At 42.8% G+C, this 19,141-nt stretch overlaps 1 protein-coding gene across 1 annotated transcript in view; it reads right to left on the bottom strand.

Annotated features, from left to right (window-relative positions):
- The window catches only part of ZSWIM6 (zinc finger SWIM-type containing 6), a 176,416-nt gene that overhangs the window by 17,391 nt on the left and 139,884 nt on the right, over positions 1-19,141 (bottom strand). The window contains exons 6-9 of the mRNA XM_089688048.1: positions 16,929-17,105; positions 16,573-16,719; positions 10,574-10,720; positions 4,329-4,589 (exon numbers count right to left, since the gene is read on the bottom strand). Of these exons, the coding sequence (XP_089544174.1) occupies positions 4,329-4,589; positions 10,574-10,720; positions 16,573-16,719; positions 16,929-17,105 (732 nt within the window). The remainder of the gene's footprint in view (positions 1-4,328; positions 4,590-10,573; positions 10,721-16,572; positions 16,720-16,928; positions 17,106-19,141) is intronic.

A 19,141-nucleotide genomic window follows, 5' to 3' on the forward strand; every position in this document is an offset into this window, starting at 1 on the left:
CGTACAGATGAGAGGTTTGTAGTAAAGGCATTTTCATGCTGTATGACATGTGTTCATGGGTTTTTACCCTTGTGAATCTTCACTTTTATAGTTTATATAGACCCCCAACAATAAGCTCTCTTAGTCTCTCAAATATACCACTGAAAATGTTAGAACAGTTTGATAAGCGCCAAGAAAAAACCCTGGCAATTCTGCTAGAAATCTCATCATGCGATAACTCTTCTCCCTGTGTTGTATTCCTATCAGTTCCACTGTTTACAGCTTTCCCTGTGGGCAACGTAGCCCCGCCTTCTCTAGAATACAAACAAAATGAGAGGGTGAAGTATTTTTCCGTCCTGTCCTGTGGTGAAAACACGACTCCTCCATAGATACAGTACAATGAGTATATCATCATGAGTTGTCATCTTAGGCTAGGATGTGTGTTACTGGCAGGATCAACAGGTGACAAAAAAAGGGGGGGGGGCCCTTTACAAAGAAAACTAATGTAGCCACCATATCTAATGACTAACAAGCTACAACATATTAAAAGGTTTGTTTTTTTAGCTTTATATACATTTTAAACTGGAACTATAGGCCTTTTTTCATTTTTGATAGCATAAAGGGAGGTTATAACCCGTCAGATTTTTTTTGCCATCTGTGTCCCATTGTGGAGATTTACCTGTCCCATAGCCAAAACAGTAAGTGAAAAGAAATCCCCATAAATTAAAGCGGAGTTCCACTCCCGCTGTCAAAAAATAAAAGTCAGCAGCTCTAAAAACTGTAGCTGCTGACTTTTAAAAAACAGCCACTCACCTGTCCCTCAGCCCCGTAGTGTGTCCCCTGCAGCCTGTTTTACTGGCCATCTTCTCTCCCTGGGCGCTGTCATCTTCAGTGTGGGCACCCAGATGCGACAGCTTGCGGCTTCACAGCCCGGTGCCCACTGCACATGCGCAAGTAGCACTGCACTTCCTGAATGGCCCCGTCTACTGTGACCTGTCACAATTCCCAAAAGACTACGTAGAGGGAGGACACCTTCCACTTCCAAACGTCTAGGCGATCAAAGCGGATACCTGTCAAATTCGCCCCCCGCCCCCAAAAGGTGCCAATCCTTAATGGGGAGCGAGGGACCAGTCTTTAAAGCGGAACTTCGCCTTTTGGGTGGAGCTCCGCTTTAAAGAAATTCCCTGGGGACCCTCAGGTCACAAGAACTAAATGTTCCCATTGAAAGATTTCCCTCTTACTTTTCTGGGGCAACTCAAAGTTTGGTATTTTCTTTAACTTTCACTTTCCATGGTAATGGTAAACAGGACAATTAGAGAGGGTGAATCTCTTTAACGGGGGCACTGACAAGCGTTCAAAACCCTTTCCACTCTATCCAAAACTTTAAAAAAAAAAAAAAAAAAGTTTGCAAATTTATATATTGTACATCAGGTATCCTAATACACCCATCCAAAACCAAACAAACCTGGGTGAAGATCTCTTTCAGGGGTAAACATCAGAATGTATACAAGGCTATTGTAAATGGCAACAGCAGCATTCAACAATATGAACTCAATCTAACTGGTGCCATTACACACCACTGTTCTATCCTCTCCTCTGCCTTTGGAAAGGGAAGGTGTTCTCACAGCAATTGGCAGACGCCAAGCATGTTGCACACATTTCTGAGCGGATTACAGGAGCAGATGGAACCAACTCTTCATCCTGTCAGCATCTAATAAATGCAGCGGTTGGGCGTTCCTCTGTTAATGATCAATACGGCAGAAAAGGAATGTAAAGCTATTGTGGAATAATTAAATCCATACAGCCGCATGCTGTGCAAGCAGATCAGTTATTCCTATGCACATAAATGACATTTGCTAAAGAAGGATTCCACCCTCATGCAAGTTTAATGCACGGCTTTATACTTAGTGCAAACCGCAGTGGAAAAGCTTTACATGAAAGCTTTTTAAATTTGCATTAGACGGACACCTTTGCACCAAAGCAGTTTACCCTGAAAGTGGAAGTCCTATAGATTTGCTGGGGACAAAGCAACATCCACTGCATAAACCACAACTGAGCTACACACCATGCAAAGATAACCAGGAAAAACCACCTGGATAAGAGTTTCAGGCAATCCCAAGTGAGCACTTAATCTAAGAACAAACTAGCTGTTCTAAGTGAGCTGGGGGTAGGAGATTATCCAAATTACTGCTTTCCACCCCAAACTATGCAAAACTGCAGGTGCTTTATGTTGATGCCTCATTCTCACATGGACATACTGTTCCACACCTGTGCAAAGGGCTGCCTGTACCCGCATGAGAGGCACAGGCATTTGTGCAGCCACGTGCAGGCAGCCTGTTGAAATCAATGCCAGGCAAAGGGCTGCATGACTCTCCAAGAGCATCCCTGAGGATGTGTTTGGAGATCTATACAGCTGACCGCCTGTCATTGATTTGAACAGAATGGCTACACGAAACACCTCTGCCCCCTCATGCGAGTAAAGATGGTCCTTTGTACAGATGTATCAAACAGTACACCCATTTCAATGAGGCCTAAACAGGAAGATAAGTATTGCTCCCAATAAACAGTAATGTAAAATCTCACTCCCTGTACCAATTTAATGCGAGTCTGCAGCCAGACCATGGACATTCAGGAGTTATGTTTAAAGGAGAAGTTCACCTTTTATAACATATTACACCAGGGTGTACAATGGTATTGCTGCAGCTGCCCCCCCCCCCGTGACAGCAGGCTGGGGATATTCTCCCCACGTCTGCTGTCACGATTTAAAAATAAAAATAAAAAAATGATGTGTTCTTGCAGGGCTCCGCCCATCTGGCCACATTGTTCATTCACAGAGTTCTGTAAACGGAGAGCTACATGTACCGACAGCCTTTTTGGCTTGTAGTTCCCAATGTGCTGTTGATCGCTTTAGGTATTTAACTGATGCTTTGTGTCAGTGTGTAACTGCCTGCTCATACCTCCAGCTTACACTGACACCATGAAAGAGCCCTGCATTGCACCCTTGATCTGCTGAAAATTTTTTTTTTTCTAAACTGCAAAAAGATGTGCATTTATTTAAAGGTGAGCTTATACTTTAAAACAAGCTCCCACAGACCTCTGTAGCTGTAGACACTGTGGAGCAATTCATACTCAATTCTCAAAAGTACTACTAATGTCATTTTCTCAGCAGCTTAGCCCACCCCGCTACCCTGCTGCCCCTCTTGTGCTATGTTTAAAATGCTGATTAGAAGAGTAGAATGTTGCAAAGTCACTGCTGACAGAGCCAGGTTAAATCCCTGTATACAGCCAGAACCTGGAGGGAGAAAAGGAAGTGAACCCATTTCTTCCCTGGGGAGGAGAAAACCGCAGTTTAAATCAAACTTCCGCCCGCCCTATAAGGAAATGACAGGTGGGCGGCGGTTCTCTCATTCTAGGACGTCATATGATGTCCTCCCACTGTTAACTGCGCATGCCCACTCAGCGCAGCGATCGGCACTGAGCTGTGTCCCTGGGACACAGCGGATCACCGATCAGAGTAAAGAGCCGATGACGTCAGCTCTGTCATGTGATCAGCTGAGTCCAATCACAGCTGATCGCATGTAAACAAGGAAATGCTGGTTATCGGCAGTCCTCTCCTCACGCTGACAGAATGAGGGGACATCTACACTGATCATCAGGGCACGGATGATCAGTAAAGCCCCATCAGTGCCACCAGTCATTGCCCATCAATGCCACCTGTCCGTGCCTACCAGTGCACATCAATGCCACATAGCAGTGCCCATCAGAGCTGCCTTTCAATGCTGCCTATCAGTGCCAGTCAGCACAGCCTATCAGTGCCATATATGAGTGCTGCCTTTCAGTGCCCATCAGCGATGCCTGTCAATGCCCATCAGTGCCACCTACCAATGCCTCATCAGTGCAGCCTCATTAGCGCACATCAGTGAAGGAGAAAAATTACCTATTTACAAAATTTTATAACAAGAACTAAGAAAAAACTTTTTTTTTTTAGTTTTTCAGTCTTTTTTTAGTTTGTTTAGCAAAAAATGAAAAACCCAGTGGTGATTAAATACCACCAAAAGAAAGCTCTGTTTCAAAAAAAGATGATAAAAATTTCATATGGGTACAGTGTTGCATGACCACGCAATTGTCATTCCATGTGTGACAGCGCTGAAAATTGGCCAGGAAGAGGGTATAAGTGCCCGGTAGGCAAGTGGTTAAAACATAACCCGAGAGAGGTTTTATCCCACACTACAAGTGCACTTCAAGACAAAATGTACAAGCTTGTGTTATATCATCCAAGAAACATCTGTGGGGCTATGAAGTAACAGCCTGAATATGTGGACGCTGGATTTCTAGGATTAGTTCCTCACCTTCTAGTAGGAAGACTGCTTGTTTTCTGAAGATTTTCACCAGCGTATCATCCAGCTCTATTTCCTGTAGTTTAGAGATGAGCTGCTCCTCGTTTCGGCAGACCTTCTCTTGTGCATACAAGCCATCTGGCATGATCCTCTGCTGCCCCAGTCCTATCAGAGCAACCTCCACAGCCAGTGTTAGGTAAGACTCTCCTTCTTCCAGAAACTTGTGTGGAGACAGGTGTTGGTATTCCTGAGACTTGCAATGCCCAAAGCCATCTGTAGTAAGAAAAACAAAGATTCAGCAAACCGCTCTAACGCTCAAACCCTTGCGACACGAGATAAGAAATCCCCAGGCAATAAAATAGCAAGTGGATACATGGCCAAAGCCTCAACAGATACCCAAGAACCTAAATGTCCATCAGTTAAGGCCATCCTAAAGCCAGCTTCTTTAAAAAACATAACTGATGTGCAAGACAAGCATTGAAATCTGTACACTTTTTATGCACGTTTCCTTTAAATAAATACAACAGAAATTAAAGCAGGTTACAACAGAAATTAAAGCAGGTTATTTTTTTTTTCCATGATTAAAAAAGAAGAAAAAAAATATCTACATTTTACTATCCAATTCCTGTGAATAAAAGGAGCTTCAACGCTTTTTAAAGAAAATCAGACCTAAAGAAAAAACACCTTTACACCCCGGTTACATCGGGTGCGACTTGCAAATCGTATGCCAAGTCGCACCCTATTGTCCGCAATTAGAACAGTCAAATTGGTGCAGTCCCGACTTGGCCGGTGCCGCACCGATTTCTAAAGTAGTACATGCACTACTTTTGGTGCGATTTGCATAGACATCTGTGTCAGATGTCTTGCAAATCACACCTGAAGTCGGCCTCTCACCCGACTTTGAAATCGTACGACTTTACTGTAACAGGGAGGGGGAGGATCGGGTCACAGCTGCAGCATTAAGAACATATTACATGTTCCACCCTAAAACGGGTGGAACATGTAACATGTTCCTCAAAAGTGAACTTATCCTTTAACATTTCATTAAAAGGACACCTGTCAGATATAGTAGCCTGCCATTACGGACCTTCTGAAAATGCCATTTGCCATATTGATATTATGAACCTCATAGTCTGAGTTAATGTGTTACTAAACCCACAACAGTGTGTATATGCAGTAAAGCATGCTTGTTATACGCACTGTGGAACCTAAGGGGTTAATCCTCTGCCTTGTGCAAAAGGATGGTTTGATCCTGTCTTCTCTGTCTGATCTTCCTCTTCTTCCACAGTCCCCAATCTCTCTGCTGATAGTACAGAGCCCTAGGAGGCACGCTGCACATGCTGAGCTTGGTGTGTATTGCTAGAGAGTTTTTTGTTTTTTTGGGAGGGGGAGGGTGCATGTGATTGGAGCAGTTTCTATTAAAATAATAGCATTTCCATGTTCTGTGTACTGTAGGAGACCAGATATAGTGAATGCAGGGTCCTGGGTTTAGAAACACTAAGCTGGCCACAGATTACTCTACTGAAACAAGCATGATGGATAGAGGAATTCCTCCCCTCCCCGCTCAGACATTGTATTCTGACAGTGGGTCTCTCCGCTGTCAGAAAACAAAGATCAGTGGCTGCAGTTGCTGATCAACAAAAGTTTTCCAGTTTGTCTTCTCAATAGAAGTCAGAGTGTGGCCTTTCCTGTTCAAAAGAAGTCAATCTAACGATCAATCGGTTGATTGGGGACAGTCACACACTGATTTAAATTTGTCCAATCCCTGTTGAACTGGCTGAATTTTGATTTACCTATGACAATCTTAAGTATGCATCAAGTGAAATCAGAACAGGTGATCTACATACTTGTCCTAGATTAGTGACCCAGAAAGTACTGATTCCAAATGGCAAGACATTCCACACAGGTAAGGCCACGTGCCTCACTCCACACTAAAGTTGTTGATTCCTGGCAAACTGGCTCTATTTTCTAAAGAGGCAAAAGCAAATAACCTGCCTCCAATGTATATGAAACAAGAATGCCAATGTTTAAAGCACCACTCCTACACTACATATATACACAAGGATCTAACAGGCATGAGAACAGAGAATGGAAGTTCCCAGCTACACAACAATTTATCCTTCAGCTATTCTGAACCATGAAAGCATTTTTTCCATGAACTGCATAGCACTAGAAACTCCTACACAGCCATCTCTGGAGGCAGTGCCTGGACTAAATGCAAGATCAAAAGTTCCTAGGCAAAACACCAAAGAGTTGTTTGTTCACGTGAAGCTATCCCTCAGGCATCCAATTAGATAACTGCAAGTAGTACAGCTAAATCAAAGTTCTATAAAGCTGCCTGATGGAGTAAGGCAGTAGTGGAGGGAATGGTGCTAGAAGGGAATGGGTGGAAACTGGCCTAATCCACAAAATGAAAGAATTATTTAGTTGTGATCTAAAATTGATCATGTGGGGTGTAAGTCATAATGACAGCATACACAGATGATGCACAAAACATATGACAGCGTTAGCTGTTATAATATCAAATAAAATCAACTGACCTTCGGACATTGTCCTACAAATGCCCAAGCAAGGGCCTATGGTAAACGGATTGTAAATGAAGGACTGTATTCTGTAGCTGAAGATACACAGTTGCTCACACTTTTCCCACTTCGAGCAGGTTCAAATCATGGTGGGAACATTAATGCACGGGAATGCAATGAGAGTTCCACAGAGCATGCAAAACGCACTCCATTTGGGATCTGCTGTGATTGTAATTGCACTGCAGTGCGATTTCTGCACATTCAGAATGAAAGGGCTGAAACCACACCGCACAGAACTGCATTTGAATCAGACAGGAATGCAATACGAGTTCCACAGAGCACGCAAAACACACTCCATTTGGGATCTGCTGTGATTGTAATTGCACTGCAGTGCGATTTCTGCGCATTCAGAATGAAAGGGCTGAAACCACACCGCACAGAACTGCATTTGAATCAGACAGGAATGCAATGCGAGTTCCACAGAGCACGCAAAACGCACTCCATTTGCGACCTGCTGTGGGTGTTTATACAAAGTTATAGACACCCCAAACGCAGGTCACAAACGCAGTGAATTTGCAACCGGATCACATGGTACAGAAGTACCATGCAATCCAGTGTTAGCAGTTTGTTTTAAAAAGCAGCGCATGCACTATTTTTACGCATTCAAAAATGAATGGGCTGAAACCACACCGCACACAACTGCATGTGAATCGGACAGGAACACAGAACGCATTCCTGTGAGATTCATGTGCGGGCATGGTGTGAACAGCCCCTTAAGGCTGCTATCTGCAAATCCATAGGCAAGCTCCCCCAATGCTAAGGTCTCCGGAACGCCAGAGTCCCTGCACAGTAGGGATGTGGGGGGGCGCATGCCCACACTCCACTACTAGAAGTGCAGAAACTTCAGGGGGCAGTAGGTGATACCGAAAGGTGACCACCATTGCAGGAAAGATATAACTAAGAGCTTACTCTGCTACCAGATGCAGAACATGCTGTACAGTCAGGATTAGCCACAGATTTGATTTTTCTCATGAATAGTTTGCTATAATTTCCCAGTCACATAAGTGATTTTAGCTACATCTAGCTCAAGACCATTGACAATAACGAACTGAACAAATATTCTCAAAATCTGAAATCCTAAACAGTAATTTTACTTCATGAGAAGGACCAATAAAAATGTTTAGACATGAATTGTGTCAAACAATCATGATGTTATGACCAGTTACAATGCTAGCATAAATAGCGACAAGTGTGTAGTACAGAAAGAAATGGTAGTGATAGAAGTATACGCAGCCTGTCGTCTCCAACTTTTCCTTTTCAAAATGATAGATGGATGTCATTCTGATTCCAAGGTTGCAGTTATAAACCTGGAGCAAGTATGAATAGCCAGTGCTTTCACTTCAATGGCTGCATGCGTGTTCCAGGTCTGACTCAGAAGTGCTGCAGTTAAAGAAACCAAGATGGTGCACGGTGTTCACCTTTTCCGAAAAGGTGAAATAACCCTTTAAAGGAACCTTTGGAACATGCTACATGTTCTAGCTTTATTTAGAGTGAAACAGGTTACATGTTCCAGGTCCTGTAACCACATAAAACTTAAGGAATTTGCTCAAGCTAAAAAAAAATAAAAATGTAAAAAGCCCCCCAAAAGGAGGATTGTAGTAATGGATGGTAAGTTATTCTGACTACCAGCATCAAGTTGTATTATCTAATGCATCTTGTACATCCAGTGCTTAGAATACACCCAGTCTTACTGCACACTTTACCAATTTTCACTGTCACGACTCCTTCCCCCCTTCCTGTGAACGAAGAAAACGCACCAATGGGCTTAAAGGAGAAGTTTGAGGTAATAAAAAAAACAATCATACTCACCGGCCACTTTATTAGGTACATCTGTTCAATTGCTTGGTAGCACAAATTGCTAATCAGCCAATCACATGGCAGCAAATCAATGCATTTAGGCATCGAAACATGGTGAAGGCGACTTGCTGAAGTTCAAACCGAGCATCAAAATAGGGAATAAAGGGGATTTAAGTGACTTTGGTTCTTGGTACCAGATGGGCTGGTCTAAATATTTCAGAAACGGCTGATCTGGGATTTTCATGCACAACCATTTCTGGGGTTTACAGAGAATGGTCCGAAAAAAAAGAAAATATCCAGTGAGTGGCAGTTGTGTAGATGAAAATACCTTGTTGGTGTCAGAGGAGAATGGGCATTCGATTTCAGCTACGACATTCGGATGGTAGGGCCAGAATTTGGCGTAAACATTATGAAAGCATGGATCCATCCTCAACGGTTCGGGCTGGTGGTGGTGTAATTGTGTGGGGAATATTTTCTTGGCACTAGCAAGGTGTACCTAATAAAGTGGCCAGTGAGTGTATATGTGTATATAGACCCCTGTAAACTTGGTCAATAAGTGTATGCATAGCAGAATGTTACAGCTCCTGCCTTCTCTCAGCCCCCCCCCCATGATAGCAGGTGGGGGATCTTCTCCCTCTCTATCAGAATGTAAAACCAGTGCAGCCATGCAGAGCCCCACCCACAACAGCTACGTCATTCATTCACAGAGTTCTGTGAATGAATGAATTACAGATATCGGTAGCCACCATGGTCGACAGTTTGTAGTTCTCAATGACCTGCAAGGGTGCTGGTAAGCGCTCTTGTAGATCATTGATTATTCCTGCAATTCAGTAATGGTCTGCAATCTACTGACGGGTGCAATGCCTTACAGGCTGCAGAATACAAAAAAATACAAAATGCTAATTTTTTTTTAACCTGCAAAAAGATATGCAATTATTTTTTTTTCTTCTAATAAAAGGTTTACGTTAGCCTTTAAGGCAACACAGCTTCAAAGATAACTACATTAATAACACTTCTCTGACTGCCAAAGGTGGACAGATCTATAAACTGTGATAGAAATCTGCCCAAGTAGAACATCTTAAACCATAAGAAAAAAGAAATCTGGACACAGCCTGCCTTTAAACAGATAAATTACAGTCAAATGAATTCCTCAAACTGGCACCCTCTTCAGTCTGACACAAAAATATGAAAAACCTACATTGCATGGATTATTGCATTTGGTTGCATGATTTATGTCTTTCAATTTCCAAATGGTTTAACACCATCAAGAAATCAAAACAGAGAATTTAATTTCCTGGTGGAAAGTCGGCAGTGCGCGGCATTAAACGCCCCACACAATGCCTCATGACAAATCTTCATATTACCTACTTAGAAGTTAATAAAAGCTGCAGCTGGAATGCCATCAATCATTCATTACTAGCAGTGGGTATCCAGAGTCATTTAATGAAATCGTACCATGCTGTACTCTGTGTGTTCAGAAATGACACTCATTTATGTCACAATTATTTCAAGAAAACGTAATTTGGTTTTAAAACATTAACGGATTTAGCATATTTGCTTTTGTTGAAAGATAATGACTCGCGGGGTGTCGCACGCATGTGGCATGGCGAGAAAGTTAAACATGCAGTGGCCCACCTAATGACTTGTATTAGTATAAAATTCTGTTTTACCTGAATAACACCACCATCTTCACCACACAATCTGGTTTAACCACAGTAAGGCAAAGAGCAAAGTGTTCTGTGTGGCAAACCACAGCACCCACCCCTGAAAATATTAAAACTAATTATTGGCTGCTGCACCCAAGCGAACAAGGACTGTAAAGAGCTGCTACAAAAGGCCACTTACAAACTGAGTAATGGCACAAAAAGTGCAACTTACCTGTGAAGTCTGAAAAGCCGTGAAACCCTTCGTCATCTGCCTTACAAGCCTCCATGAGGCTGCTAAATAGAGTACCGATTGGATCCAAGGGATGTCCTACCCAGCCTTCCAGATTTGTGATGGATGTCAAGCCTTTGTGAAGCAGCTCTATAAAAAACAAAAACAAATAAAAATAAGATTGCACTGATGTGCTACTGAACCAACAAGTTCCTCAAAATGCCATGTGCAACGTCAAGCTTGGCAATAGCACCCCAGCATAGATTTCACTGGAGAGTCCAAACACTGAGCAGAATAGGTAGATTATAATATTTGTACCTTCACTTCTGGTTTGATCCACACTACTGCAAGTTCAGATGTGACTTGAGTCACACAGAATTGCATGACACATGTTTTACAATGGTGTCCATACACATTAAATGTGACTCAGCATGGAGCACTTTTGGAAAGGTTCCTGTACTACTTTGGTGCCATTCCAATGAGATTTTGGTCCCATAAAGTAAACAACACTTATCAAAGTTGCACTACATACATCGCACTGAAAGGCGGATCAAAATCATATTGCAGGTGTGTGAACCTAGCATTAAAATATCTGTAAAAAATTGCAATGCACCCAATTTTAAAGCAAATAGGTGGATCATGGGTGTTGAAGTGGGTGCTAAAGTGGAACTTTAGTCAGAAAATGAAGTCCTACTAGATCACTTCAGACTGGCCCCTTTTTGCAGGTATAGCTATGTAAAACATTACAAATAAGGGTCTATACTGTTTAAAACCCAGTAATACACGGTCTTACCCCGCTCTGCACATGCTCACTTGCTCTTTTTTTTTTTTAAAGGCACTGTGCCGAATTTGTAGAGGCCAGTCTGCCGACAGCCTATGGGTTTACACAGGGGCTTTGGGCTTCAGCAAAATGGCAGCCTCCAGCAAAAAGAAACAGTAATAAGAACAATGCTGGGGGTGATTCACAACACACATTCATTTTGGTAGCATAATTATTAATATGGAATGTATGCTTCTTGCTCAAGAACATTACTTTTCATCAAGTTATGGGTAAAGTTCTACTTTGAGGTTAGGCTCCTGAAGACACATTCTAAAGCTTTCTACCATTGCCTTTGTAGCGGATTCAGTTAGAAAGATGGAGGAAGTGCCATGGACTACAAGTTCGCTGATCACTGCATTCATTATTATTATTATTATTATTACTAAGAGTTTATATAGCGCCAAAGGGTTTGCTCAGCGCTGTACAATAGGGGGGGACAATACATGGCACAGTACAACAAAGACAGACAGCGTACGAGGGGTAAGAGGGCCCTGCTCTTACGAGCTTACAATCTAGGAGGGAGGGGGTAAAGGTACAGTAGGAAGTGGCTGGGGGGGATGAAGTGGTAGGAGGAATGAGGGAGGATGGCCGTTAGGTGAGGGTGGGGTAGGCTTCCCTGAAGAGATGGGTTTTGAGGGAGCGCCTGAATGTGAATAGAGAAGGCGACAGTCTGATGGATTGGGGCAGTGAGTTCCAGAGGATGGGGGAGGACCTGGAGAAGTCCTGCAGTCGTGCATGGGAGGAGGAGACCAGGGAGCAGGATAGAAGGAGGTCCTGTGAGGAGCGAAGGGTACGGGTAGGGTGGTACCTGGTGATCAGATTGGTGAGGTAGTCAGGGGCAGTGTTGTGAACGGCTTTGTAGGTCAGGGTAAGGAGTTTAAATTTGATGCGTTGGGCAATCGGGAGCCAGTGGAGGGAGAGGCAGAGGGGGGTGGCAGAGGTGGAGCGGGTGGTAAGGTGGATGAGTCTGGCAGCTGAGTTCAGGATGGTCTGGAGCGGGGAGAGCCTGCACTTGGGTAGGCCAGTGAGGAGGGAGTTGCAGTAGTCAAGGCGTGAGATGATGAGGGAGTGTACTAGAAGTTTGGTGGTGTCTGGGGTGAGGAAGGAGCGGATCTTGGCAATGTTGCGAAGATGGAGCCTGCATGTGTTTGTGAGTGACTTGACATGCGGTTGGAGGGAGAGGTTCGCGTCAAGAATGACGCCAAGGACTTTGGCTTGCGGGGCGGAAGTGATAGTGGAGTTGTTGGTGATGATGGATAGGATGGGGGGGGGGGTGTGGGCAGGGGGAAAGACGAGAAGCTCGGTTTTGGAGAGGTTAATCTTGAGGAAATGTAGCGACATCCAGTCTGAGATGTCATTTAGGAGGTGAGTGATGCGGGCGGAGATAGTGGGGGTGAGGTGAGGGGTGGAGAGGTAGATTTGGGTGTCGTCAGCATAGAGGTGATAGTTGAAGCCGTGAGATTGTATGAGTTTGCCCAGGGAGGAGGTGTAGATGGAGAAGAGAAGGGGTCCAAGGACAGAGCCTTGGGGGACCCCAACAGAGAGGGGGAGGGAGGGGGAGGTGGCACCATTGTAGGTGACACTGAAGGAGCGTCGGGATAGGTAGGATGAGAACCAAGAGAGAGCAGCATCTCCGATGCCAAGGGAAGTTCATAGTTCATTGAGAACTACAAACCATCTGGACTTGGGAGGTGGGTGCTGCTTGAACAAGTTAAACATTAAATATGGGTGTAACATACTCTAAAAGGTACACTTACCCTTTAAAGTCCAACTGAATCAATTTTTTTTTTAGTTTAGGAAAGTTTTTGCTATCTGTGTCCCTGTGGGGTACCCTGTCCTGTGACACCCAATTTGTCAGGTATGATATGGTGTCACCATGTGAAAGAAGATCTCTACATCTTATTAATATTATACAGGATTTAAATAGCGCCAACAGTTTGCTTAGCGCTTCACAATATAACGGGAGACAATACAGCAACAATACAGTTCAATACAAGAGGGTTAGGAGGGCCCTGCTCCTTGGAGCTTACAATCTAAAAGGGGGGCATCTACATATAAACATCTCAACAATAAAACCTCAGCAGGGGTTTAAAAATCCTTCATGCCCTAAACTTTTGCTGAATTGTATGCAAAAATTGTTCTAGTCTACATGGCTGTGACAGACATGTGATCAGAAGCGCTTTGGAGAATATATTCAATCTTTGAAATTGGTTCCTGCTCTCAAAGTGCTGCCAAACATCTCAGATATGCATATTAAAAGTTCTGCAATGGAAAATAAATTCATCTATTTACCTACCTCTCACAAAACACATGCAAACTACGTTACATTTTTTGCAGTCTCGCCATACACATGTATGTATGTATGTATGTATGTATGTATGTATGTATATTATACATACCATACACAAAATTACAGACACTGCACAGATACTAGTAAACTATGCCAGATATACACACACACAGCTATACTTTACCAACACACATGTATTGGCAACATTTCAGACTGAATAAATGTATAGAACGAATCTGAAGCTTTGCCCTTGTATTACTGGCTGGAGTCCAGTTACATGTAAAATGTTTTAAGACATTATTGATGGGTATAAATAAAACATAACCTTCTGGTGCATCTGAATATTTATTGGATTAATAACGGCCGGTTATATGGTGCCATTTTATGGCATTTGAACAAGGCAGGAAGGTTTAAGGAATATTAGGCTGTACGTTCTCCTTATTAAACCTTCCCTCCTATTTGAAGTGGACACACAGTGAGCGCATTTGTAGTGTTCAAAGCAGCTCGTGTAGCTGCGAGTCAAAGGAAGAAATATTTCCGGAGTCGTGATCTGTATTATTTATATGATCTGCAGAGAGCTACATTCATATCCAAGCAATTGAATTACCAGCTTAGGGAAGGGATTAACCCTCTCAGCTCTCATGGCTAGTTATGACCTGAATTTTACATCACAAGCATCCCTTTATACATCAGCTCCGCAATACTACACTAGTATGGGCGCACAATCTGGTCTTTACATTTATGAACAAATTCAGAAAATGCAAGCAGTATGTATCCCACATTTCTAAATGATGTCAGAGAAGCAAATCCAGATTCCTAAAGAACGAAATTTAGAAGAGAAGTACAACCAAAGCTCTTTTGGTTGTTCTTCTGTGGATCACAGGAGTGCAGTTCGTTCTGACAGTCACCGGTCTCTGCTCAGAGTGGCCGTGAGAACAAAGCGATCAGCGGTCATGTGATTGCTGCGTTCTCAGTTAGAGCCGGCGGGCAACAGATGCAGCATCGGACCGATGCAGCATCCAGCTAGGCGAGTATAATTTGTTTTTTTAAAAAACAAATACCATACTTCTTTTTTAATCATCCCTATATTCATACATTATTAAAACTATTTACCCTCTTATACAGAGATTAAAGAAGAATTCTGGGATAGGTAAAAAAAATAAAAAATCACCCACTATTACACCCCCTACACAAAACACTACACCGTTCTTAACACTTTGAAAATCCTTACCATATAGGAGGAAAGTTTAATAGAATTTTCATGAACTCATCTCTAAGTCAAAAGATAACAGCATCTGCTCTGCCAAGGAGGAGATGTAACAGCAGGAATTACATCATATCTTCTCCTCTCTCTCTGCAGTAAAAGGAAACTTCAGTTCCCATCATCCACAGGGAATTGTGAATGTGGGCGGGTACACTAGGCCTGTACATGTGTAATGTGTCTGATAGTCTCGGTCTGCCCACCACTGCAAGTGTGGCTGAATTACACCACTGCTTCCTGGAGAAAGAACTACAGAAGGGATGTGCCAAGGCCAGTTGCTGGGGGAATAGGGGGCATAGCAGCTCCCAGCCTTACAAACAGGAAACCAAAGAGAATTAAGTTTGGTCGGAAAACGAACAGGATATTTTAGAGCAACTACTGAGTGAACCAGAAGATGGATGACATTCAGGGAAGGTAGCAAATCAGCAACAAGGACATGTAATGAAGTTTCTGCCTGGAGATATGCTTTAAAAAACTGCCTAGATACATGGTCTAAGCTACCCTTAAATCTTATAAAAATATGGCAAAAGATTTTGAATTGATTCACCCTACCTGTAAGTTTTACTGAATTCCCAGCCTACATATCCAGAAAAATATTTTCTGAAATTAATATATCCTCTTTGGGGACCTAATCTTCCTAGATTGTCTCTGGAAACAACTTCCAATCCATGGAAGCACTCCCTAATCTGCAATGTTATCTCGTAGCACAACTGACCTGAATAATGCAGCTGTGACCACGAAGCTGCACTCATGCAATCGTTGGAAGTCCTGATTAACCTCCTCTATAGAACTGGTCCCTATCCTAGAGTTGGTGCAGGTATACTGAAATTATCCTATAAAAATATTTCAAATCTGTAGTCATAAATTGAAAGATCTGCCCCTCACCAGTTCTCCGAACGCACCCCTGTGGCATAACCAGTGTATGGCAGAATTCTATAAGTTATCCTCTGTGAGTAGATGAGTCATGATCTTAAATAGGCACATCAAATTTTCTCTAAGCATAACTTTAAAACATTCCAAACCATTAAGGAAGAATTTGGGGTTCCAGATATATATCTATGTCCAAATAAGGCAACTGAATAGAAGTTGAAGTAGCATGTCGGATAAAAGCCACCCGATTAGTGGCTGCAGAACTGATCTGTGCATTCTAACAGAGACGGAGTCTCCCTGCTATCACAATACAAAAAAGAAGAAAAAAAAAAAAAAAAAAGGAGTAGCAGAAGGATTCCCGCAATCCACCTTCTGGCTTAACGGGAAAAAAATGGAACCATGTGTGTCCAACTTTAGGAGCGGCTTCATCTTTTGTAGCAGCTCCTAGACTCCTGAATTCTACATTTCTTCCAGCCCTGTTTTTAGAAGAAAAAAAAAAAAAAAAATCACACAAATTCTAACTTACCAGCTTGAATGTCATGGCCATAGGTTTGGAATGAACAGCACAAATCACAGGAAGTGTCTGAGAGCTGTGCTGCATGTGTTACCCAGAGCAAGCAAAGAAATAGTATTAGTGGTGTTCTGATTTGATAAAATGCAATGTTTTAATATTCCTGTCACCAATTTGGATTGTAACCTGACCTGCACATTTCTGCACAAATACCCATCTACTGTGTGACCAATTTTTAATTCATTCCTACCTTTCTTTTGCAGTCGAAACATATCCATTCTTTTCTGCTGCTGCCTTCTCAGAGTGTTGACAATGGCTATTGCTAGTCGGAGGGCCTCCCGTGGGTAGCCATGTGACCTCAGTGCGTCCACCCGCGCACAAGCAGTAGGGACATGCTCTGAAGGGAAACAGAAAGCATTAGTGTGGCGTCTTGTCCAAACCATTTCAAGCATTAGTGCAGAATTTCCAAAGGCCTAGCAGGAGAACAACATCAGCCTTGTAGCCAAGCATTTCATCTACCCACCACAAATGCTTCATTTATAATTCCATACAAACGAGAACAAAGCAGCAAGTCACAGAATGAGCCTTTCTGGCTGCATAACCTACCATGCCAGAGGGGCCACCCACGGGAGTCAAAGAGTGAGTTTTCAGTGTCGTCATGGTAACAGTAGTTGGTGTAAAGGTCGCTGCTGATAATGTACTGTAAGTGGCTATCTTGCCAGTGGAGATCGCATGCCTCTATGGCTCGTGTGAACACTGTTCGGTGAGGCCGATGGGAGGAATCTGAAGGCATGAAAAGACAGAATTCATATACTACACAATAGCTATCATATTTCAATACTGCTCAAGCCATCTAGCAGCTTCTTCTATCTACCCTATCAAGGCGGAAGACATGGCACCCTGTTGTTTTGTTTGAAACTCAGCTAGAGGGAGACCTCTGTGCTTAACTACACTGGTCTGCACACTTGCAGTGGCGATTATAGGGGGTCTTAATATCCCAATTGTAACAGGTGATTTGAAAACACCTTGAGGGTGATGGGACACATTTGGAAGCTAGAAATGGGCCATAAATTTACTGTTGTTACTATGACATAAGAAGCCGGGGAGACCAGATTACACCTTCAACTATATTATCACTTTTGGATCGGTAAACCTTTGACTTTACTGTCCATCAGGGCACATTTATTTATTCTTCTTGGTCTCCACTGCACTCTCCAACACACACAATTGTTTTGTAGCAGCTACAGAATCCCTCAGTTGTGAAGGTTACTCAAAGAAAGAAGTCACAGCAATACCAATGAGCTGAAGCTCAGCTGCTTCACTACTAATATTATCCATTGTAGCAGCTCATGACCATAGTGCACCATTACGTTTTCAGGCACATTTACTTGAACCGAATACAAATAACTAAAAAAAAAATCATTTGTACAATTGTCTGAAGATTTTAAGGGAAACTACAATATTTAAAAATATGCACTGAAAAGACATGGCAATATCTATGTGAAATACATGTAGATTGGTAATTTTCATAGTTATGAACACATGATCCATGTTGTCCTTAAGATGTGTGTTCCCATAATGGCCAAGACTGGAACTGCGTGCAATCCAAAACTTATTTAGGACTTGGATCATTCTTTAGAGACCAGAGCTAGTGTGAACATGTTTGGATTGCTCTGTAGTGAGCATTGGACCGGCAATGAAGATGGTTTGTATTGCATTCTCATCGCCTGCTTGAACCCCATACTAGCGAACCACAACCACATGCATTGCACGTTGTTGCAGGGTGCTTGCAGAGCAACTCCAATCAAGCGACAGAAGATATCGTTTCTGCTATGGCATGTGTACAACCCCAGCTAAAGAGGGTAGCTGTTGGGCCATGCTAAAGGTGTGGCGCAGCTGTAGGGTTTTACACCGCCCCCCCCAAGTCTTTCCAATGAAAATATAGGAAGTTTCAATGATAGCCTGGCCATAGATAAGCAGATATCCCCTTTAGAAAGGCCCAGAGACAAACATCTATATGTCCTTGAACCTCTGCAAACTACCGCAGACTGGTGTTATGGCTGAATACATGTTCAAAACCAAGCTGGTTTCATTTTATCTGGAGCATCTCTGTGTGACACGTGATTCTGATAGCCACATCTACTAGTTTTTACACTCTTATCAGTTATTGCTGTGCTCCCTTAATCAGGACTGCCCTCATACACACACACAGTTATTGTATTAAAATTGCACCCATTTTAAAACTCCCTTAATTGTCTTTTTATGAAAAAAAATAGATGTTAAGAGCTTTCCAGGTACTAGTACAATGACTGCTGAGTATCAAGATACAACTGCCCATTTACAATGTAATCACCCTTTGGAGTCAGGCTGCACCTCCAGCATCATGGGCCATCTTTCCATATGGAGATGCTAGGTGTCCAACAGACACGCAATGCCACATGGCAAACCGTACTTTAAAGGATACGTATATGTTTAGAACATGTTACACCGGTATTTAGGGTGTAAATGTTCAGCTCTGCACACACAATCACATCATGTATTCAAAGGGATCTGTGAATGAATGAACTACAAGTCCCGTTGTCTACCACCATGGCTGGCAGGCTTGTAGTTCTCAATGGACTGGGAGCATATTAATCAGCATGTTTGTAGTCCATTCACACTCCCTCCAGCTTTCAAACTGAAAGCCTGTACAAAAAGGTACACTCAAAAAGATGGAAGTAGAGTGTGCTGGAGCCTGACACTATACCTGCAATCTGCTGGTCGCTGGTGCAATATTTCGCAGGCTCCTGTATGAAAGAATAAATAATGTCCCCCTTTTT

This window comes from Staurois parvus, unplaced genomic scaffold (assembly GCF_062004578.1).
Source record: "Staurois parvus isolate SC_StPar_1 unplaced genomic scaffold, SC_StPar_1.0 ptg000445l, whole genome shotgun sequence".
Classification (NCBI taxonomy): Eukaryota; Metazoa; Chordata; class Amphibia; order Anura; family Ranidae; genus Staurois; species Staurois parvus.